Raw genomic sequence first — 18,109 nt, 5'->3', positions numbered from 1 at the left:
ACAGGTTCCTCAAAGCAGGATTGATGGTGTGGGCAAAGGCCTGTGGATATGGAGTTGTCCTGGATGTCACCAAATCGTTGCCCGCAATTGGAGCAGTCCACGCTCACCAACAACGTGTAATAATGTCCATTTCTCCACATCCTCACCAGCACTGTATGTTTTCAATGTTTTTTACATTGCTGCCAAACTGATAGGAAAATAAAACTACATCAGAATATACACAAATGTAGCCGGGCATGGTAGTGTGCACCTGTAATCCCAGCTACTTGGAGGCTGAAGAAGGAGAATTGCTTGAAACCGGGAGGCTGAGGTTGCAGTGAGCCGAGATCGCACCACTGCACTCCAGCCTGGGTGACAGAGCAAGATTCTGTTAAAAAAAAAAAAAAAAAAAAAAAAAGAATATACACAAATGACCAAAAAAAAGAAAAAAAACAGGAAATCTAAAAAGAGGCTCCATTTTGCAGGTGATCCCTGAAACCTCTCTTTTCTATGGGCTAGCATCCCTAGAAGCCCCACAAAGTGCACCAACTCACTGCTTTCTCCCACAGCTGTGATGGAATTGCTAGCAGGAAAGGCTCTCGGGAGACCCCTGCACCTTTCTTCCCTCCCCATTTCCACTCCTGAGATGCGTCCCACCACCAACTCTGTACGCAAATGATAAATCACTTCCTCTTCAGAAAAAGAAACTGGGATGCATGACATTGTGGTCTGCAGGAGGGGAAGCAACTCAATGCCAATGTGAGGCCACCTGACTGGGACATGGGGCCCCCAGGCTCCAGCCCGGTTCTGCTGTGGACCACCTGTGTGACCTTGAGTGAGCCTCCTTCCCTCTCTGACCTTGGTTTCCCTTTTTGTGAACTAACTGGGGGAGCCCAGATCAGAGTTTCTAAAGAGGAGCCAGGGAGCCCACTGGATGCATCAGCACTGCTGGGGCATTGGTGAGACCTGCAGAGGTCCACCCCTGAGAATACTGCCCTGGCAAGTCCCAGGAATGGCCCAGGAATCTGCATTTAACATGCCCCCTGAGGTCCATGAGCACGGGGCTCCAAGGGACACAAGATTCAATGCCTCCTCCCAGTTCTAGGATTCCATGGACATTCACGCACTCCCACTCAACCACGGTGCGACTCACATCTTGGGGCGGGACCATCTGCTTCAATCTTTCCATTTTCTTGATGCCAAAGCTGCAGAGATGTGTGCACTTAGTTAGCCAGCTAGCTTTTCAGCTGGTTTTGTTGTCATGGTGTGATGATGGTGTAAACCAGAGAGTGACTTTAACCAAGGCATGGATTAGGATGTCTTGGGATTGGAGACATGAGTATAGCTAAGCCTTTGGTGGCCACTCTCTCCTATCCCCTAATGCTGCAATTTTTTCATTGAAGTCCTTCACACTGGGGTTTTGCATTCCTGTAATAAACGTCCATCCTTGTTGGTATTTTTTTGTGCTCAGCTACCACCATGACTGATGACAAAGATGGGGTGCCAGTCCCCATCATCTTGAACCTCCAGAGAAGTTTACAGAAAATATAAATGATTAAAAATCGTTTCTGCAGTCAGCAGAGACCGTGCGCCACTGCACTCCAGCCTGGGCGACAGAGCGAGATTCCTTCTCAAAAAAAAAAAAAATAGTTTCCCATGGAATACAAAGCCTCATCAAATAAAAAGGAATAAGAATGAAATTAGAGAGGTGTACATAGATAGTCTTCAAAACAAGAAAACAGTTCCATCTCTGACTGGATTTTGTATAAAGGTCTTGGGCCTCGCAATCCATTCGTGCTTTGCCCCACGTGAAAATGATGAAAAGACCCTAACCACATGATTGAGAGCAGAAACCACAGAGCTTGAGCAACCCAGATAGAAATCCTGCCTCCATCACTGAGAAGCTGTGTGATGTCAGAGAAGTCGCTTCACTTCTCTGAACCTCTGTTTGCTCATCTGTAAAATGGGGATGATAATAGCATTGACCTAACAAGATTATCATGAGGGTTAAATGAGCAAATGTATATAGAGTTCTTGGCACAATTTTGGACACGCGGTGGGTGTTCAGTAATTATTCACTATCACTGTTGTTGACGTTGGGTCTTATCTATCTCATCTTCTCTTGGGAACTTAGGAAGTGAAGAGTCCCCAGGCACGTTCACTGATTATAGTGGCCCAAGACAAGTCAAAACATAACACTAACTTCACCAAAGCATGGCATGGGCTTTTGCATCTAATTTTTTGGCCTCATTTCATGCAAATGAAGTGAATTCACTTTACATTGACCATTGCTTCCTGATTTCTCTTTCAGTTAATCAAGACAGTTTTGAACATGCTTTAGAAGGTGAGTTCCAGAATGAAAAAAAAAAAAGTTTAATAAATCAAACTAATAGCACACAAAACAAGGGCAGGTCTTTGAATATCTTTATTTAGACACTTCAAATAAATAAATAAATTCTACCTTCACACTGCTGAAGATAATTTTAAGATAATATTGTCAGGGAAAAAAAATTATGGGATTTGCAAGTCAGGATCCTACGAGTAACCTGAAAGGGATTTGACAGCTGTTCTCTACATGGTAACAACAACGAGATAAGGAAAGCTCAGAGCCCATGAGCCTGAGAAAGGCATAACCCTATTGTAAAAGTTTTCGTGATGCCATTCTAGAAAGGGAACCAAATCCGGTGACGTGTCACCTTCCAGGCTGAGAGTCTTCCTGGTTTCCAGAGAGAAGAGTTTGCCCTGGAAACACTCAATGGTCCATTTTTCCCTGAGTCTTTTTTCCCCTCAACATACCCACCCCTTCTCCCATGTCTCCTTACTTCAGCTCTCCTTTTATTAGAAATTCCCAACTGAGACTTATTCATGAGGAGCAGATGTTAAAATCTATCCAGGATTTTATTTCAGTTTTGTTTTCATTTTGTGGTTCCTTCCCTTTCCAACCCCTCCCGTGTGTGAAATGTCCAGCGTTCTATGTCACCGCTATTGAATTCGGTACAAAACCACTCACCGGGGCTGTGATGTAAAATATATACTGTAATATATTACTGTATATACATGTAAATACAAATACAGTATATTATAGTATATATATTTTAAAATATATACTGTAATATATTGTTTCTTTTTTTTAAAAAAAAAAAAAGTGTTTTTACCCAATCAAGCAGTTTTGATTATTCCTGGAGCCATCTTTAGCTTTCTGACAATAATGAGTTCACTTAGAATCTGGGGCTATGTAAATTACTTTTCACTAGTGGCTGTTCCTTGTAACAGACAACACTTGAATCCAAGCGGGTGGAACCAGGGCTCAAATGTAAGTGAAGGAGCATGAATTAGACACTCCACTTGGAAAATAGAGGGCACTTCGTGTTAGTCTTCATTCAGAGTATCCTTTTTCTGCCTTTTGCCGACCAATGAACCATAAGAACGTCTCAAAGGGCTGGGGTTGCTCGGAGCTTATGAGAGCCATCGTAACGTTTTGTGCTCATGCATTTATTGTGGGTATTAGGATTGATTTTTCAGACCCCATAAAGTGGTGGTTAATGGGTTATAGATTGGTGTACAGCCAAGCTCTATTAGATGTGACCGTGGAGAATGGCAGAGGAAACCTGGAGGCCAAGTTTCTAGAAGGGATAGAGGATCCGCCTTCAAGCTATGCTGGGAAAGCAGCCCTCTGCCCCAGGCCCCTGCAGCAGCTGTTTCAGTTCTTGCAATTGCCACAAATAATGGGAGGTTGAGAGAGCAGCCAGGGAATGTGCAAGGGTAGCCTCTGGGAATCAACACCGGGCCTTCAGAGTTGGGGTGTCACTGGGGTGTGCAGGACGGAGAGCTGTCCCCAATGCTCAGAGCCCACTCCTGGGCTGGAGAGTGGGACTCAAAAGGTCCAGGAGGGGCCCGCCAGTCTGCATGCAACAAGCTCCCCGCCCCACAGGTGAGCACCAAGTCTGAGAATCCCTTAGAAACCTTGTGGGTGAGAAACCACCAGCACTGTTCAACTCAACGACATGCACAAACCCAGATTCGCCCACCACTCCTGCATCTGGGGTCCAGACCCATTCCTGTTTCTCTTCTCCACTCCATGGAATGTCCAGCAAATCTGCTTTCCCGGTTACTGAATTTGGGATTTTCTCCTAGTCTTCCTGTGAATCGGACTTTAACCAGATTTTAACTGTAGCCCCCAAAAATGGGAATGGTATGATCAGGTTTCAAACAGTGTGATTTTCTGTAGCTCTTATGGCCAACCCACCCAAGGATGAGTCTGGGACCTCTTGCAAAGGAACAGCACCATTTCCTCTAGTCTTTATAGATGGCCCTCCAAGGTCTAAGGCCCTCACAGAGCCTTAGACCTTGGAAAGCCGTCTCCAAAGGGTGGAGAACTGGGCAGGTGGGCACTTAATGGGAGTCAGATACCTGGGAAATGAGGACCTCACTGGCTCCTGTGTTCAGTAGCAGAAGCGGCAGCAGAGACGTCGCTGGAAGGGGGGAACATGGCCCTGGCTATCTTCATCCCGGTCCTCATCATCTCCTTACTGCTGGGAGGAGCCTACATTTACATCACAAGGTAGGGAGCTGATGGGGGAGACGACTGCCAAGCACTCAGCCACCAGCACTCAGAGGGACTGGGCGGTTCACCTCTCTGAGCCTCAAGGTCTCCACCTGTAGCTCGGGCATAGTGGCATTTGTGTGATCACAGAGATGCCCAGATTCAGCCCAATTCTGTGGGATAAATATTTACACTGGGCAATTATGAAGCCTCCAAGCAAGTAAGACAAATACTATTCCTGCCCTCAAGGAGGTTATGGTTTAGTGGAGGACGTAGGTATGACATATTGCCAGACATGTTGATTCGTTCCTTCCATCACTCACTCATGCATTCACTCATTTATTCAACAAATATGTATCGGCAATCTGTTGTATATCAGACACTGTCCCAGGTGTTGGGGGTCATAGAAACTTGCATTGAATGCAGAAGGAAGAGATTAAACCATGTCCCAGAATAGCCACTCATTCATTCACATTCACTGTTGTTGAACACCTACTAGGTGCCAGGCAGTCTTCTGGGTACTAGAAACATCATTTGTGAAAAAAAAAAAAATAGAAGGAAATATTTGCTCTCCTGGGGTTCAAGTTCTAACAAGGAAAGATAGACAATAAGCAAAGTATGTAAGAAAATATGTATGTTAAAAACTGATAAGTGCAGGAAGAGAAGGCTGGGAGGGGGCAAAAATTCTGGAATAGAAGTGGTAGTTGACTTTTAAATAATGTAGCTAGAGGAGGCCCCACTGAGAAATGACATTTGAGCAAGGACTTGAAAGTGATCATGAGAAACCTATGCAGGCCAGGCATGATGGCTCACACCTGTAATCCCAGGACTTTGGGAGGCCAAGGCAGGCGAATCACTTTAGGTCAGGAGTTTGAGACCAGCCTGGCCAACATGGTGGAACCCCATCTCTACTAAAAAAATAAAACATAAAATTCGCCTGGGCATGGTGGTGGGCGCCTGTAATCCCAGCTACTTGGGAGGCTGAGGCAGAAGAATCACTTGAACCTCGGAGGAGGAGATTGCAGTGAGCCGAGATCGTGACACTGCACTCCAGCCTGGGCAACAGAGCAAGACTCCATTTCAAAAACAAAAGAAACCTATGCAGATATGTGAAAAAGGAGGGTTTCATGCAGGGAAACAGCATGTGCAAAGGTTCTGAGGCAGGAACATGCCTAACATAAATCGTCCCTGCCCTATGGAGTCCACAGTCTACTGGGGGCAGGGTAGAGTAAGTACACAAATAAATTATAACACACTAAGATAAACACAATGAAGGAAATGGTTAGGTGTGGTGAGTAACAGAGAAATCACCTTTAAATAGGTGGTCATGGGCCAGGCATAGTGGTTTATCCCCATAATCCCAGCGCTTTGGGAGGCCAAGGCTGGAGGATTGCTTGGGCCCAGGAGTTTGAGACCAGCTTGGGAAATGGGCAATATAGTGAGATCTCGTCTCTTAAAAAATATATATATATATATATATATTAGCCAAGTGTGGTGGTGTGTGCAGGTAGAAGAATCACTTGAGCCCAGGAGGCAGAGGTTGCAGTGAGACACCACTGCACTACAACCTGGGTGACAGAGCAAGACCCTGTCTCAAAACAAATACATAAATAAATAAATAGGTGGTCAAGGAAGGCTGATCTAAGGCAATATGGCATACAGTAGGTGCTCAATAAATGCTCATCCTCGTTCTTGTTTCCCTTTGCATTCAAGACGGACCTGAGTGACCTTCCAGGAGAAAACAAATTGAGCTCCGCCCCCTCCCTAGTAAGAGGGGGTCACAAGGCTTTGGTTCTCGCTGCCTGGGTTGCAAGTTGAGAGCAGTTATGATTTCTGCTTTCACCTCACTAGGATTCTCGCCTGCGAAAGGCTGTTTGCACACATCCTCGTTGTCATTCACAGAGGTGCCGCTGCTCAGGAAGTGGCACCAACTGTTCCCGTTCAATATTGTAATGTGTCTCCTAGCTGGGGAGAAGTAACTTCTGTCTCCTTTCTCTCCCCTAGATGTCGCTACTATTCCAATCTCCGCCTGCCTCTGATGTACTCCCACCCCTACAGCCAGATCACCGTGGAAACCGAGTTTGACAACCCCATTTATGAGACAGGGGTGAGTTGATCTCTCTCGTCTCTTTCCAATTCCCTCCCTCTTTGCTCTGAATTCACCAACAATAAGACAAAACATTTCATTTCCTATTGCGCACAGCCAGTGGTCCTGTCTCATCCCCATGAAGAGCCCTAAAGAGATAACTGCTGGGAGAACCCAGCTCTCTTTACAAGTGATTGGTGCTGAGGACGAGTCCAAGAGGCTGATTACTGTCAGCAGGACACCCACAGAAAAAAGAGGCTGCACCCAAGACCCACAGACAGCAGACCACCAGTGGTCTGGTGGCAACGTGCAGCATTCCCACACATCCCACTGGGCTCCACCCTTTATTCAATGGCATGTGAAACATCCCTACACATTTGAGTGTCAGACCCTGTGTTAGGTGCTAGGAACATAGTCATGAACCCAAACAGACACAGATTCCACCAGTAATGAATTTACCGTCTTGTGAATTACTATTATCAATAATAATACATGTCATGTGCTGAGCACTTTAAATGCATAATCTCCTTGAATCTTTGCAGCTCTCTGCAATGCATTCCACAGTTATCTCTAATTGATTGATGAGGACATTGAGGTCCAGAGAGAGGAAAGACTAATTTGGCCAAGGTGGCGCACAGCCAGGATGCACAGCCTGAAGCCAGGATGCAAATTCAACCTGACACTCTTAATCATGATGCTATCTTGCCTCCCTTGGACCTCCGACAATCCAATGTGTCCATGAATATTTTGATTACAACAAATAATACTTTTTAAGGACTATGAAAAAATTGCTAGGAGAATGTATAATGGGGACACTTGGAGTTGGGCAAGGCATCGTTGAGAAAGTGAGAGTATAGCTGAGACATGGGAAGTAGTTAGGGCTTGGACGGTGGGCTGAAGAGGATGTCAGACAGATGGGAGAGCATGTGCAAAGGTGCAGGGCACATGCGAGGAAGCAAAAGGCTGGTTATGACTTTGCAAAACCATCATCCTTCAAATTCACTGTGTAACGATGTGCAGCCATCTCCCAATGTTTGGGGGGAATAAACCTGACTTGTTTCTTGTCCCACTAACCTTCCTTCACCTCCACTTCCTCTGATCTCCTGTGTTAGTTATCTATTGATGTGTAACAATATTACTGCAAACTTAGGGGCCTAAATGAACAACATACATTTATTATCTCATAGTTTCTATAAGTCAGGAAGCCAGGCACAGCTTAGCTGGACCCCCTGCTTTATGACTCACAGGCTACAAACAAGGCAGCAACTGGGCTGCAGTCTCATCTGAGGCTCAACCAGGGAAGGATCCACTTCCAAACTCACATGGTTGTTGACAGCATTCAGTTCCTTGCAGGTTGTTAGAATGAGGGCCTCAATTTCTTTGAGCTGTCTTCTAGGGGCCACCCTCAGTTTCTTCCATGTGGGCCTCTCCATAGAGCGTCTCATGACATAGCAGCTGGCTTCTTCAAACTCACCATGAGAGAGAGAGTCATCTTGCAAGATAGAAGTCACAAGCCTGTGTCATGCAAACATGGAAGTGACATCCTAGCACCTGTGTATTCTCCTAGTTAGAATCAAGTCACAGGCTCTACCCACCCTTAAAAGAAGGAGACCACACAAAGGCATGAGCCCCAGGAGGTGGGGATCATGGAGACCACCTTGGGGCCTGCCCACCACACTCCCATGTACCATGAAGCATAGATGTGATTGCACATCTGTGTTGGCTGAATGGGAGCTGGAGACTTCCATTAAAGTATGTGACAGTGACAACTTCCAGGGCTGAGCCTGTGACTTCTTCTATCTCTTTGCTCCTTGTCCCTGGGGCTTGGAATACATTACTCACACTCCATAAATATTGAAGAAATCCAACTACTCACATGTTGTAGTCATTTCATATGGCAATGGTAGATCAGGGCATATGTTGTTTTCCATTCTATGTAGCTTGCTTTGAAATCATGGGAAAAGGTCAGACTGAAATAAAGAATTTTAGAGACTAGACATTATGAATACTTATTAGTAGAGTGTATCAGTGACCTAGAGCTATGGTAATGCTGAGTAACAAACATCTCTGAACTCAATGGCTTAATGCAACAAGTATTCATTTGCTCTTCAGTCTGTGGGTCAGCGTTTTAGCTGGGTGGTAATCCTGACATTGTCTGGTTGATGGCTTGGTGACTCAGCTCTGCTTTGTGTGTCTTTCATTTTCCTGCAGCAACTAAAGCCTAGCTCATGGTGATGACAGATGGGCAGGATGTGAGCAGAAACATACAAGTATGTTTCAAGCAGCTGTTGTACCCCATTTCCTTATAACCCATTGGCAAAAGCAAGTCAGGGTCAGAGTGAGAGGGCACTGCAAAGTCACGACCAAGGGCATGGACATACAGAGGTGCCAAGAACTGCATCCCCCTATGTATATCACTCTACCACACAAGGGTTTGACAAATCTGTGCTTCTGTCTCTTGCAGGAAACCAGAGAGTATGAGGTTTCTATCTAAAGAGAGCTACATCTGAGAAGGGGACTTGTGAACTCAGCCACAATCTCCTCGAGACATTCATCCAGAGACCATGTGGCATTTGATTGAAACCCCAGAATGTCGACTGTCTTTTCTTTAGACTCTTTATTGAAGGTTTACTGTTTTCTTCCCTGTATTTATTATATTTAAAAGTGAAATAGGTGTGGGTTTGGATGTTTTGCGGCCTCAGCAAAATTCATGTTACAGCCTCAATTCTGAAGGCAGGTGGAAGACTTGCAAAGTGGCAAATTGCGGCAGCAAAAACACAAAACAACAGATGGAGTTTCTCCCATCAGCAATGCCATGCTAAGGCTGCATCGAATTGCATGCATCTTTGGGACCCATGCCCATGGTGTTTTCAGTACAAATCTAAGTCCCAAGATTAGGTTGGAAAGGGTATTTCTTGTTGGCTTAGTTTGGGTTGGAATTTAGCATGGGTACTTAAACCCATTTGGGGAACTGTGCTCCAAAACAAATTCTGTGTCCTCCCTTCCCATTCTACCAGCTTCCGAAAGGTTTTACCACATCCCCTCCCTCTCACAGTTCTTCTGAAGGTAGCAAAGGTGTTACATAAACATTGTCTTTTACCACTCTGGCCTTCCTGGACAGTGACAAAACAAGAAAACGTTTTCTTTCTAAAAAGGTGACAAAGGACCAAAGGGAATTTTTCAGAGAAAATATGAGAGATTTGAGAGTTCCAGTGAAGAATTGGGTGAGGGGGATCGCTGGGTAAGGGAAGTGGGTTAATAAAATGTTCTGTTCTTTGACACTCTTTCAACGATGAAAGAGCACGTAATTTATGCTACGAGTGCCACAATCAATCACCATGTTCAGCAAGCCACTCTCAAGCTGTGATAATAAACACACAGGCTTAGGAGGCACCGGCGGCCCCACTCATACAGTGACAAGGATTTGTGATGGGAAAAAGGAGGTGCTATGTTTGGAAATCCAGGGGTGAGCTCTGTTTTCTCCTGGGGTTCTGGAATATCTCTCAGCTCTCAAAATAGAGGAGAGTCAAGTGCACTGATTCTCTAAAAGGTGTCATCTTCAGAATATACTTGCCATCAAGTATTTCAGGGGGCGGGAGGTCCTATGAGAAGAAACTATTTTTCTATTCTCTGAAGCTGTCTGAATGTTGGAGGGTGGTGTGAATGCTGACTGAGGAGCTGCAGAGAACAGGGGCAGGAGATTTTAAATCACAGCAAACCGTCCAGTGGAATCCTGTATCGTCTGACCTGAGCATCGATGAAGACAGAGAGAGGAATTTCATCCAGAAAGGATTCCATAGCCCCACATCTAATCACACGGGCATTCCTCCTATTTTATCAGGGTCTGTTTTCCCCCAACCCAGTGAAGCTGGTGCATGTGTGACTCTTTGGAAAATTCTTTTCTAAATACAGGAATAAAGAGAAGGTGGAGGGTGCGGGTGCATGGAAGAAATACTATGTGTGAAGCAGACTCACCTCCCTGGGACCGGTGACGTGGTGGTGACAGTCAATGGCTTGGACAGGCACACGGGCTCAGTGACATTTGGAACTCTCTTTGGTGCCCTCCCATTCTCTCTGGAATTGTTTCAAGTCTGCTGGTTTTCAAACAGGAAAAGATCTTTCTAGCCGTAGGGAGAATGGTGGGGAGTCTATGTTTTGGTGGTTACATTGAAAACATCTTAAGCAAGATAGGGAAAGCTGGTTTTATGCACACTTGTACTCTCCTTGCCAGCTCAGACCTCAATCTTGGGGTCTAAGACTAGAATATTTTCCTTCTGCCAGAAAAGAATCTTGCATATATACTCCTGAAGGCACGCATGTGTGGTCCATGGCAAGAAATAGCTAAAGGCTGTTTTCCAGGACCCAAAGCCCCATTTAATGCAAGAACCAGAGAAGTGTTCCAGGCCATTAGTGAACAATGTCATGTTTGGAGAAAGATAACAACAAAAATAATGTAACCTTTCCTTAAAAGGCAGAACCCAATCCATTTTATTGGATGCTTATTCTAACCCTAACCCTGGGTCACCTGGAATGAAGAACTCTATTAATAATATTTGATTTTAGAACATATTATGGTTATGTGTAAACTAAACATTTGCCTTTATAAAGACTGACAAAATATAAATCTTTATTCTAACCCTATCCCCAAAACTAGCCAGGCCACACCCCAGGTGTTCTTATTCGCTATTGGAAAGATAGAAAAGGCGTTGGGTTTTTTGTTTTTTTGTTGTTGTTGCTGTCATTGTTGTTTTTTTCAGGAGACCAGTGTCTCAGTTCTGTCTTAGTAGTACCGCACCTGTAACCATGTTTTAAAAGTTTGTTTTAGCCTAGAGACGGATCATACGAGTTCAACGATGTACAGTGTGATTGAAAAGACAGGTTGGTGTCTATTTTTCTTTTTAAAATAACTGAATGTGTATTTGTAATACGTAAAGGTAAAAAAACAATAGTGCCAAAAATGTGCAAGGCATCTCATTACAGTTCATATACGTCTGTTTTTATAAGATCAATATTAAAACCCATTGGGATTAAATATTTTTGAATAGGATACACTCTTGAGAAACTCGAGAATGGACTGAGCCTTCCTACAAGCCACTCTTTGTTTTTAAAACAGTGGGGAAATACGTTTACAGAGATTGTGAGCTTCAGAGAATGCATGTGATGGCGTGTATTACATGCTAATTCATATAAGCTGTATCTGTCAGCTACCACCCTGTGCTTTAAAAATGCACACACTCAACCCTCTTTAGCTTGGAGCTCAGCTTTTTGCTTTTTTTTTTTTTTTTTTTTTTTTTTGTAGAATTATTTAGCTAACATAAGTATTCTGATCGCTACCTGATGACCATTCTTAGTTAGTTTCATAGACGTGCTTTAACTATGATCTTTTGAAGCGCACCCCTAGGAGAGCCTACAGAACCTCAGGCTGATAGCTTTGAAAACTGCCAAATAGCCCAGAAGGAAGCAAAGCATCTGCATAATCAGGAGGGTTGTGTAAGAAGTAGTGATTTGGCAAATATGTGGGTAGCTTTAGGCTGAGGCATGGGCCTCAGGCAAAAATGCCCTTTGAGTGAATCCAAAGGGCATGACCTTCCTATGTCCTTGACTAGGCATGATGGGTCATTTGAGGTCAGATATTATTTGAGTTGTTCAGCACCCCCAAAGGTAGGCTTTCTCCTGGGAAACCTTCATTTCCATTTTATCGCCAAACGGAATAAAAAGCAAAGCAAACTTTCTAAGCTAGAATAATGAAATTAAGTCATTTTCCACTTTGTATATATTGATGCTAATAAAACCGATGAAAAAGACTCAAGTGTGTGGGATTTTTGTTACAGACACTTCAGGACGGCACCAAATGGAATGTTTCCAGTTTCTGGGGATTGGGTTGGGGTAACACCTACTGATACTTTGGATGCTAAGACAGGACATCCCACTCTGGAATGGTTCTGGGACCTTCAAGGGATGTTTGGGACAAGATGGGTTTGACGGCACTGCCATCATCAGATGTTCCACCATCCTCCCTGTCTTGGTTCAGCCTGTCAAAAGAAAATACCACAGACTAGATGGATTAAACAACAGAAACCTCTTTCTAAAAGTTCTAGAGACTGAGAAGTCCAAGATCAGGATACCAGCCAATTCAGTTCCTGGTGAGAGCTCTCTTCCTGGCTTATAGATGACCTTTTTGCTGTGTCTTCACACAGTGGAGGGAAGGGAAAAGGCAGGAAGGAAGGGAGGAGAGGAAGAGAAAGAGGGAGAGGCAGCTCTTCCTCTTCTTAAAAAGCCACCGTCTTATCAAATGAGGTCCAGTGCTTATGACCTTATTTAGCTTTAATTTCCTGCTAATGGTCTTATCTCCAACTACGGTCACATTGGGGGTTAGAGCTTTAACATATGAATTTTGGAGAGACACAGTTGTCTATAGCATTGCACGCCTGGCACCCCCAAAATGTATGTCCTTCTTGCACGCAAAATACATTTTCTGCACTCCAACAGCCTCCAAAGTCTTAACTCATAACACCATCGACTCGTCTAAAGTCTCATCTAAATATCATTTAAATCAGGTATGAGTGAGAACCAAGGCATGATTTATCCTGAGGCAAACTGCTCTCTATCTGTAAATCTGTGAACCCACACAAGTTATGTGCTTCCAAAACACAATGGTGGGACAGGCGTAGGATAGACATTGCTATACCAAAAGGGAGAAATAAGGAAGGAGAATAATAAGAAAGAATAATAAGAAAGAAATAAGCAAAGGGTGTCGGGTTTCAAGCAAGTGCAAAACCTAGCAAGGCAAATTCCATTAGATCTCAAGACTTGAGAATAAGCTTCTTTGGTTTGATGCTCTGCCCTAAAGGCCCACTGAGGTGGCAGCATCACCTCCAAGGCTCTTTCAAGTTTCCCTGTTCACACAGCTTTCTTCAGAGAGCAGTCCACCCCTGAGGCACTGGATGGGATTGTCCTGGCTGAAACCAGAGACAAAGCCCTGCCCTTGGAAACAGAGGAGAAAACACCTTGGTTCTGGGGCCTATGGTGGCAGTGGCACCCCTGATGATTCTTTAATCACCTTCTGCTTCATTCTTAGCATACATTTGTAGCTGATGGTTCTATGGTTTGGTCCTGTAGATTCCAAGAAGGTTGAGAGTTATCCTTCATTCTGTCCTGCTTTCTCTACCCGCTTTAGTTCAAACTGGTAGTGTCTTCACTGGTATAATCCCATTCCTGGATTCTGCCAAGATAACTGATGAAGTGCATGAGTTGTACTCATGATCTCTATTGTTTAAATTTTTATTTTTATTTTTTACAGGGACAGGGTCTCATTATGTTGCCCAGGCTGGTCTCGAACACCTGGGCTAAAGTGATCCCTTCACCTCAGCCTCCCAAAGTGCTGGGATTACAGGCATGAGCTGCCATTCCTGGCCTCGTGATTTCTTCATCACGTGATTGTTCAGACACATTCTCAGTGTTCTCTTCAGAACAAGCTTTCTAATTATTATTATTATTATTTTTTTTTTTTGCAATAGGGAAAGGCTGAAATTTTGCGAAATCTTCAAGTTCTGCTTCCTTTTTGCTTAATTGTTTTTTCTGACAACCAAAATGAGTGACGGAGGCAGGTGTCTCAATCAATCAAGGTTTATGGAGCCAGCTGAAGGGTGCACCCAGGAAAGATGTGAGTCACAGACACATCTGTGGCTGTATTTTCCAGAGATGTTCTTTAGAGGTTTAGTAGTTCTACATTTTCCTTAAAAGGAAGGAGGGAGCAATGAGGTAAATGATTACATAGTTGTGAGAGACTTTAGTTAGTACCCCCAAAATTTACATTTTATATAAGATAAGATGAATGAAGAAAAAAGGAATAGAGGAAGCAGATATCTCAGGGAGGGGTGAAGAAACGATTAATCTCATCTTTGTTCTGTACCTGGGGAAATAAGGTAGCTATCTACATTATCAGTGTAGAGTCTTTTGAAAGGGCTGGTTTCTGTTTAGCCCTTAGAGAAGAAAGATTGATGGCAATTGTTGAGGGCAAGGGGATAATGAGGTGTGTCTGACCTCCAACCCATCATGGCCAGAAACTCAGCTTAAGTTTCTCTGAGGTCTCCTTGGCCAAGAGGAAATTCATCCCGTCAGTTGGGAGCTGAGAATTCTATTGTTATTTCTCACTTTTTTGTTTTGTTTTGTTTTGTTTTGTTTGAGACAGAGTCTCGATCTGTTGCCCAGGCTGGAGTGCAGTGGCACAATCTTGGCTCACTGCAACCTCTGCCTCCCAGGGTCAAGCAATTCTTCTGCCTCAGCCTCCCAAGTAGCTGGGATTACAGGTGCATGCCACCATGCCCAGCTAATATTTGTATTTTAGTAGAGACAGGGTTTCAACATGTTGGCCAGTCTGGTCTGAAATTCCTGACCTCAGGTGATCCACCTTCCTCAGCCTCCAAAAGTGCTGGGATTATAGGCGTGACTTCTCACTTCTTTAATTAATCTCTCTCCTTTCACATTTTACTATAAGCAGTCAGCAGGAACCAAGCCACTCCTTCAACACTTTGCTTTGGAATCTCTTCAGCTAAATATAGTAATTCCCTCCTACCTATGGGCAGTACCTTCCAAGATGCCCAGTGGATGCCTGAAATCACAGATAGTACTGAACTCTATATATACTATGTTTTTTCATATACATACATATCTATGATAAAGTCTAACTTATAAATTAGGTACATAAAGAGATGAAGAATAATTTTAAAATAGAAAAATTATAACAATATACCAGCATCACTACTCTTGAATTTTGGGGTTATTATTAAATAAAGTAAAGGTTACTTGAACACAAACCCTGAAATACCACAATAGTCCATCTGACAACCAAGATGGCTACTAAGTGATGGGCAGGTAGGTAGCGTAGACAGCATGGACATGCTAGACAAAGGGGTGATTCATGTCCCAGGCGGGAGAAAGTGAGATAGTGCAAGATTTTATCATGCTACTCAGAAGAACGGGGCTCAGTGTAAAACTTATGAATTGTTTACTTCCGGAATTTTTTTTTTTTTTTTTTTTTTTTTTTTTGAGACAGTTTTTGCTCTGTTGCCCAGGCTGGAGTGCAATGGCACAATCTCAGCTCACTGCAACCTCTGCCTCCGGAGTTCAGGCAATTCTCCTGCCTTAGCCTCCCGAGTAGTTGGGATTACAGGTGCCTGCCACCATGCTCAGCTCATTTTTGTATGTTTAGTAGAGATGAGGCTTCAATTTGTTGGCCAGGCTGGTCTCGAACTCTTGACCTCAGTCAACCACTGGCCTCGGCCTCCCGAAGTGCTAGGATTATAGACGTGAGCCACGCAGTCAGCCTGTTTCTGAAATTTTCCATTTAAGATTTTCAGATGGCAGTTGACCTTGGGTAACTGAAATGTAGAAAGCAAAACCACAGATAAGGGAGAACTACTGTCTCCAGTTTCATTGTTCACAAATTCTACCTTCCATAAAACACGAGGAGGAAGTTCAGCTAAGTTCTTTTTCACTTACAACTAGGACTGCCTTAATTCCACTTTCAAATCATATGTTTCTAATTTCTGTCTGAGACCTCAGCAGACCAGAATGATCTGTTTTTTGTCTTTTTGTTTTTGGGGTTTTTTGTTTGTTTGTTTGTTTGTTTCTTGAGACAAGGTCTCACTCTGTTACCCAGGCTAGAGTGCAATGAAGTGATCACAACTTACTGCAGCCCAGACATCCTGGGCTCAGTTGATCCTCCTACCTCAGCCTCCCAAATAGCTGGGACCACAGGCGTGCACCACCACACATAGTTAAGTTTTGTATTTTTTGTAGAAATGGGGTTTCACCACATTGCCCGGCTGGTCTCGAACTCCTGGGCTCAAGTAATCCACTCTCCTCAGCCTCCCAAAGTGCAGGATGACATTTAATGTTCATATCTCTACCAACATTCTGTTCATGGCAATGTAGGTTAGCATGCAACTCAGAACCCTTCCAGCCTCTACTCATTACCCAGTTCCAAAGCCACTTCCACAGGAAACAAAACCAATAAAGTGTGTGTGTGTGTGTGTGTGTGGAGAGACACAGAGAGAGAGATTATAAGGAATTAGGTCATGCTATTATGGAGACTGAGAAGTCCCAAGATCTGCGGCCAGGAAGCTGGAAACCCAGGAAGCTGATATGTAGTTCCAGTCCAAGTCCTAAGGCCTGAGACCCAGAAGAACCAATGATATAAGTTCCCATCTGGAATCCAGCAGGCATAAGACACAAGAAGAACAGATACTTACATTCAAATCCAAAGGTCATGAAAGAACAACGTCCTGGCTCAAAGCAGTCAGGCAGGAAGGGTTCCCTCTTACTGATGGGAGGGTCAGCCTTTGGGTTATATTCAGACCTTCAACTGATGGGATGAGCATTCTATATTAGGAAGGGCAATCTGCTTTACTTAGTCCACCAATTCAAATGCTAATTTTATCCCAAAACACCCTCCTGAGGACACTCAGAATAATGTCTGACCAAATAGCTGGACACCCCATCACCGAGTCAAATTGACAAAAATTAACTGTCACACTCCCAAAGCCCTATAAATGCAAGGTGACCACTCTAATGAGCTATGGTGTCCATGCTAAAGTCTTGCAATGACGTTGCTATTTCTCAGAGAGAAACAGAAGAATGTTTCCACAACTCTTAAGATATAGGCATATTTGACTTACCCTCACATCTTAGGTTGGGCTCCCCCAGAAGAAAACCTTCAGATCAAAATTCAAGAGCAAATAATGTATTTGCTAGGCAATTCCACAGAGTACCAGTAGAGGAGTGGTAAAGTGAGACTAGAACGGAAAATAAGCCAATACAAAGTGCATCGGTCAAGCAAGTTACTCCTAGGGACAACTGGGAATCCATCACACTGGATAATTCTGCGAGATGGTGAAGAAAAAGCCTCAGGGTTGTTCCCTCTGAGCAGTGAGGGAGCTGGGGTATTTATCCACCAGTTCCCAACTGTCACGGATTGAATTGTTTCTGGGAGGCATTAACTCCTAGGCACCTCTGGGTTTCCTTGTGCTTAGAGAAAGAAAGTTGTCTATGCCTGCAGGTAGAAAGCATCAAGTAGAGTTCATGGAAAAGCAACTGCCAAAGGAATATGGGCAAAGCACCTATAGCATTTTTTATGCCTACTTATTGCCCAAGTCAATCGTCAATCAATTCATCAACAAATATTTTTAGCACCTAAAAATGCAGCTTATTGTGATGCCAACACCTTGGTAACTTGGTCAAATGTGGGAAAGCCTAAAAATATAAGTAAATGTGGGACTGAAATTTAAAAGCCTAAAGATGTCATTCAACCTGAGAAAGCTGACTGACCCCCCCGCAAAAAAAAAGAAAGAAAGCCTAAAGAGTTCAATCAAACTAATTTCATTTGAAATTAACCCTTCCCCTTCTGATGATAATAATGTCTTTCAATTAAAATACAGGTTTAAACAGTGTTTTCAAAAGAACGCACACTAGCTCATTTCTTTGGTTTCTTTTTTTAATTC

The 18,109-nt window shown here is 43.7% G+C and overlaps 1 protein-coding gene across 6 annotated transcripts in view; it reads left to right on the top strand.

Annotated features, from left to right (window-relative positions):
• Window positions 1-10,029, top strand: part of SEZ6L (seizure related 6 homolog like) — a 213,546-nt gene extending 203,517 nt beyond the window's left edge. For 2 of the 6 annotated variants that reach the window (XM_007975230.3, XM_007975227.3), the window contains 3 exons: window positions 4,426-4,540; window positions 6,527-6,629; window positions 9,073-10,029. In XM_007975230.3, coding sequence (XP_007973421.2) covers window positions 4,426-4,540; window positions 6,527-6,629; window positions 9,073-9,102 — 248 coding nt within the window. In that variant the 3' untranslated portion in view covers window positions 9,103-10,029. Of the gene's footprint in view, window positions 1-2,290; window positions 2,324-4,425; window positions 4,541-6,526; window positions 6,630-9,072 lie in introns of all 6 variants that reach the window. The other 4 variants (XM_007975226.3, XM_007975225.3, XM_007975224.3 and 1 more) reach the window with 4 other exon arrangements.
• The last annotated feature ends 8,080 nt before the right edge of the window (window positions 10,030-18,109 follow it).

Source organism: Chlorocebus sabaeus, chromosome 19 (genome assembly GCF_047675955.1).
Source record: "Chlorocebus sabaeus isolate Y175 chromosome 19, mChlSab1.0.hap1, whole genome shotgun sequence".
NCBI classification, from domain to species: domain Eukaryota; kingdom Metazoa; phylum Chordata; class Mammalia; order Primates; family Cercopithecidae; genus Chlorocebus; species Chlorocebus sabaeus.
The sequence above is the reverse complement of the archived record's forward strand: the minus strand, read 5'-3'. Positions and strand labels throughout refer to the sequence as shown.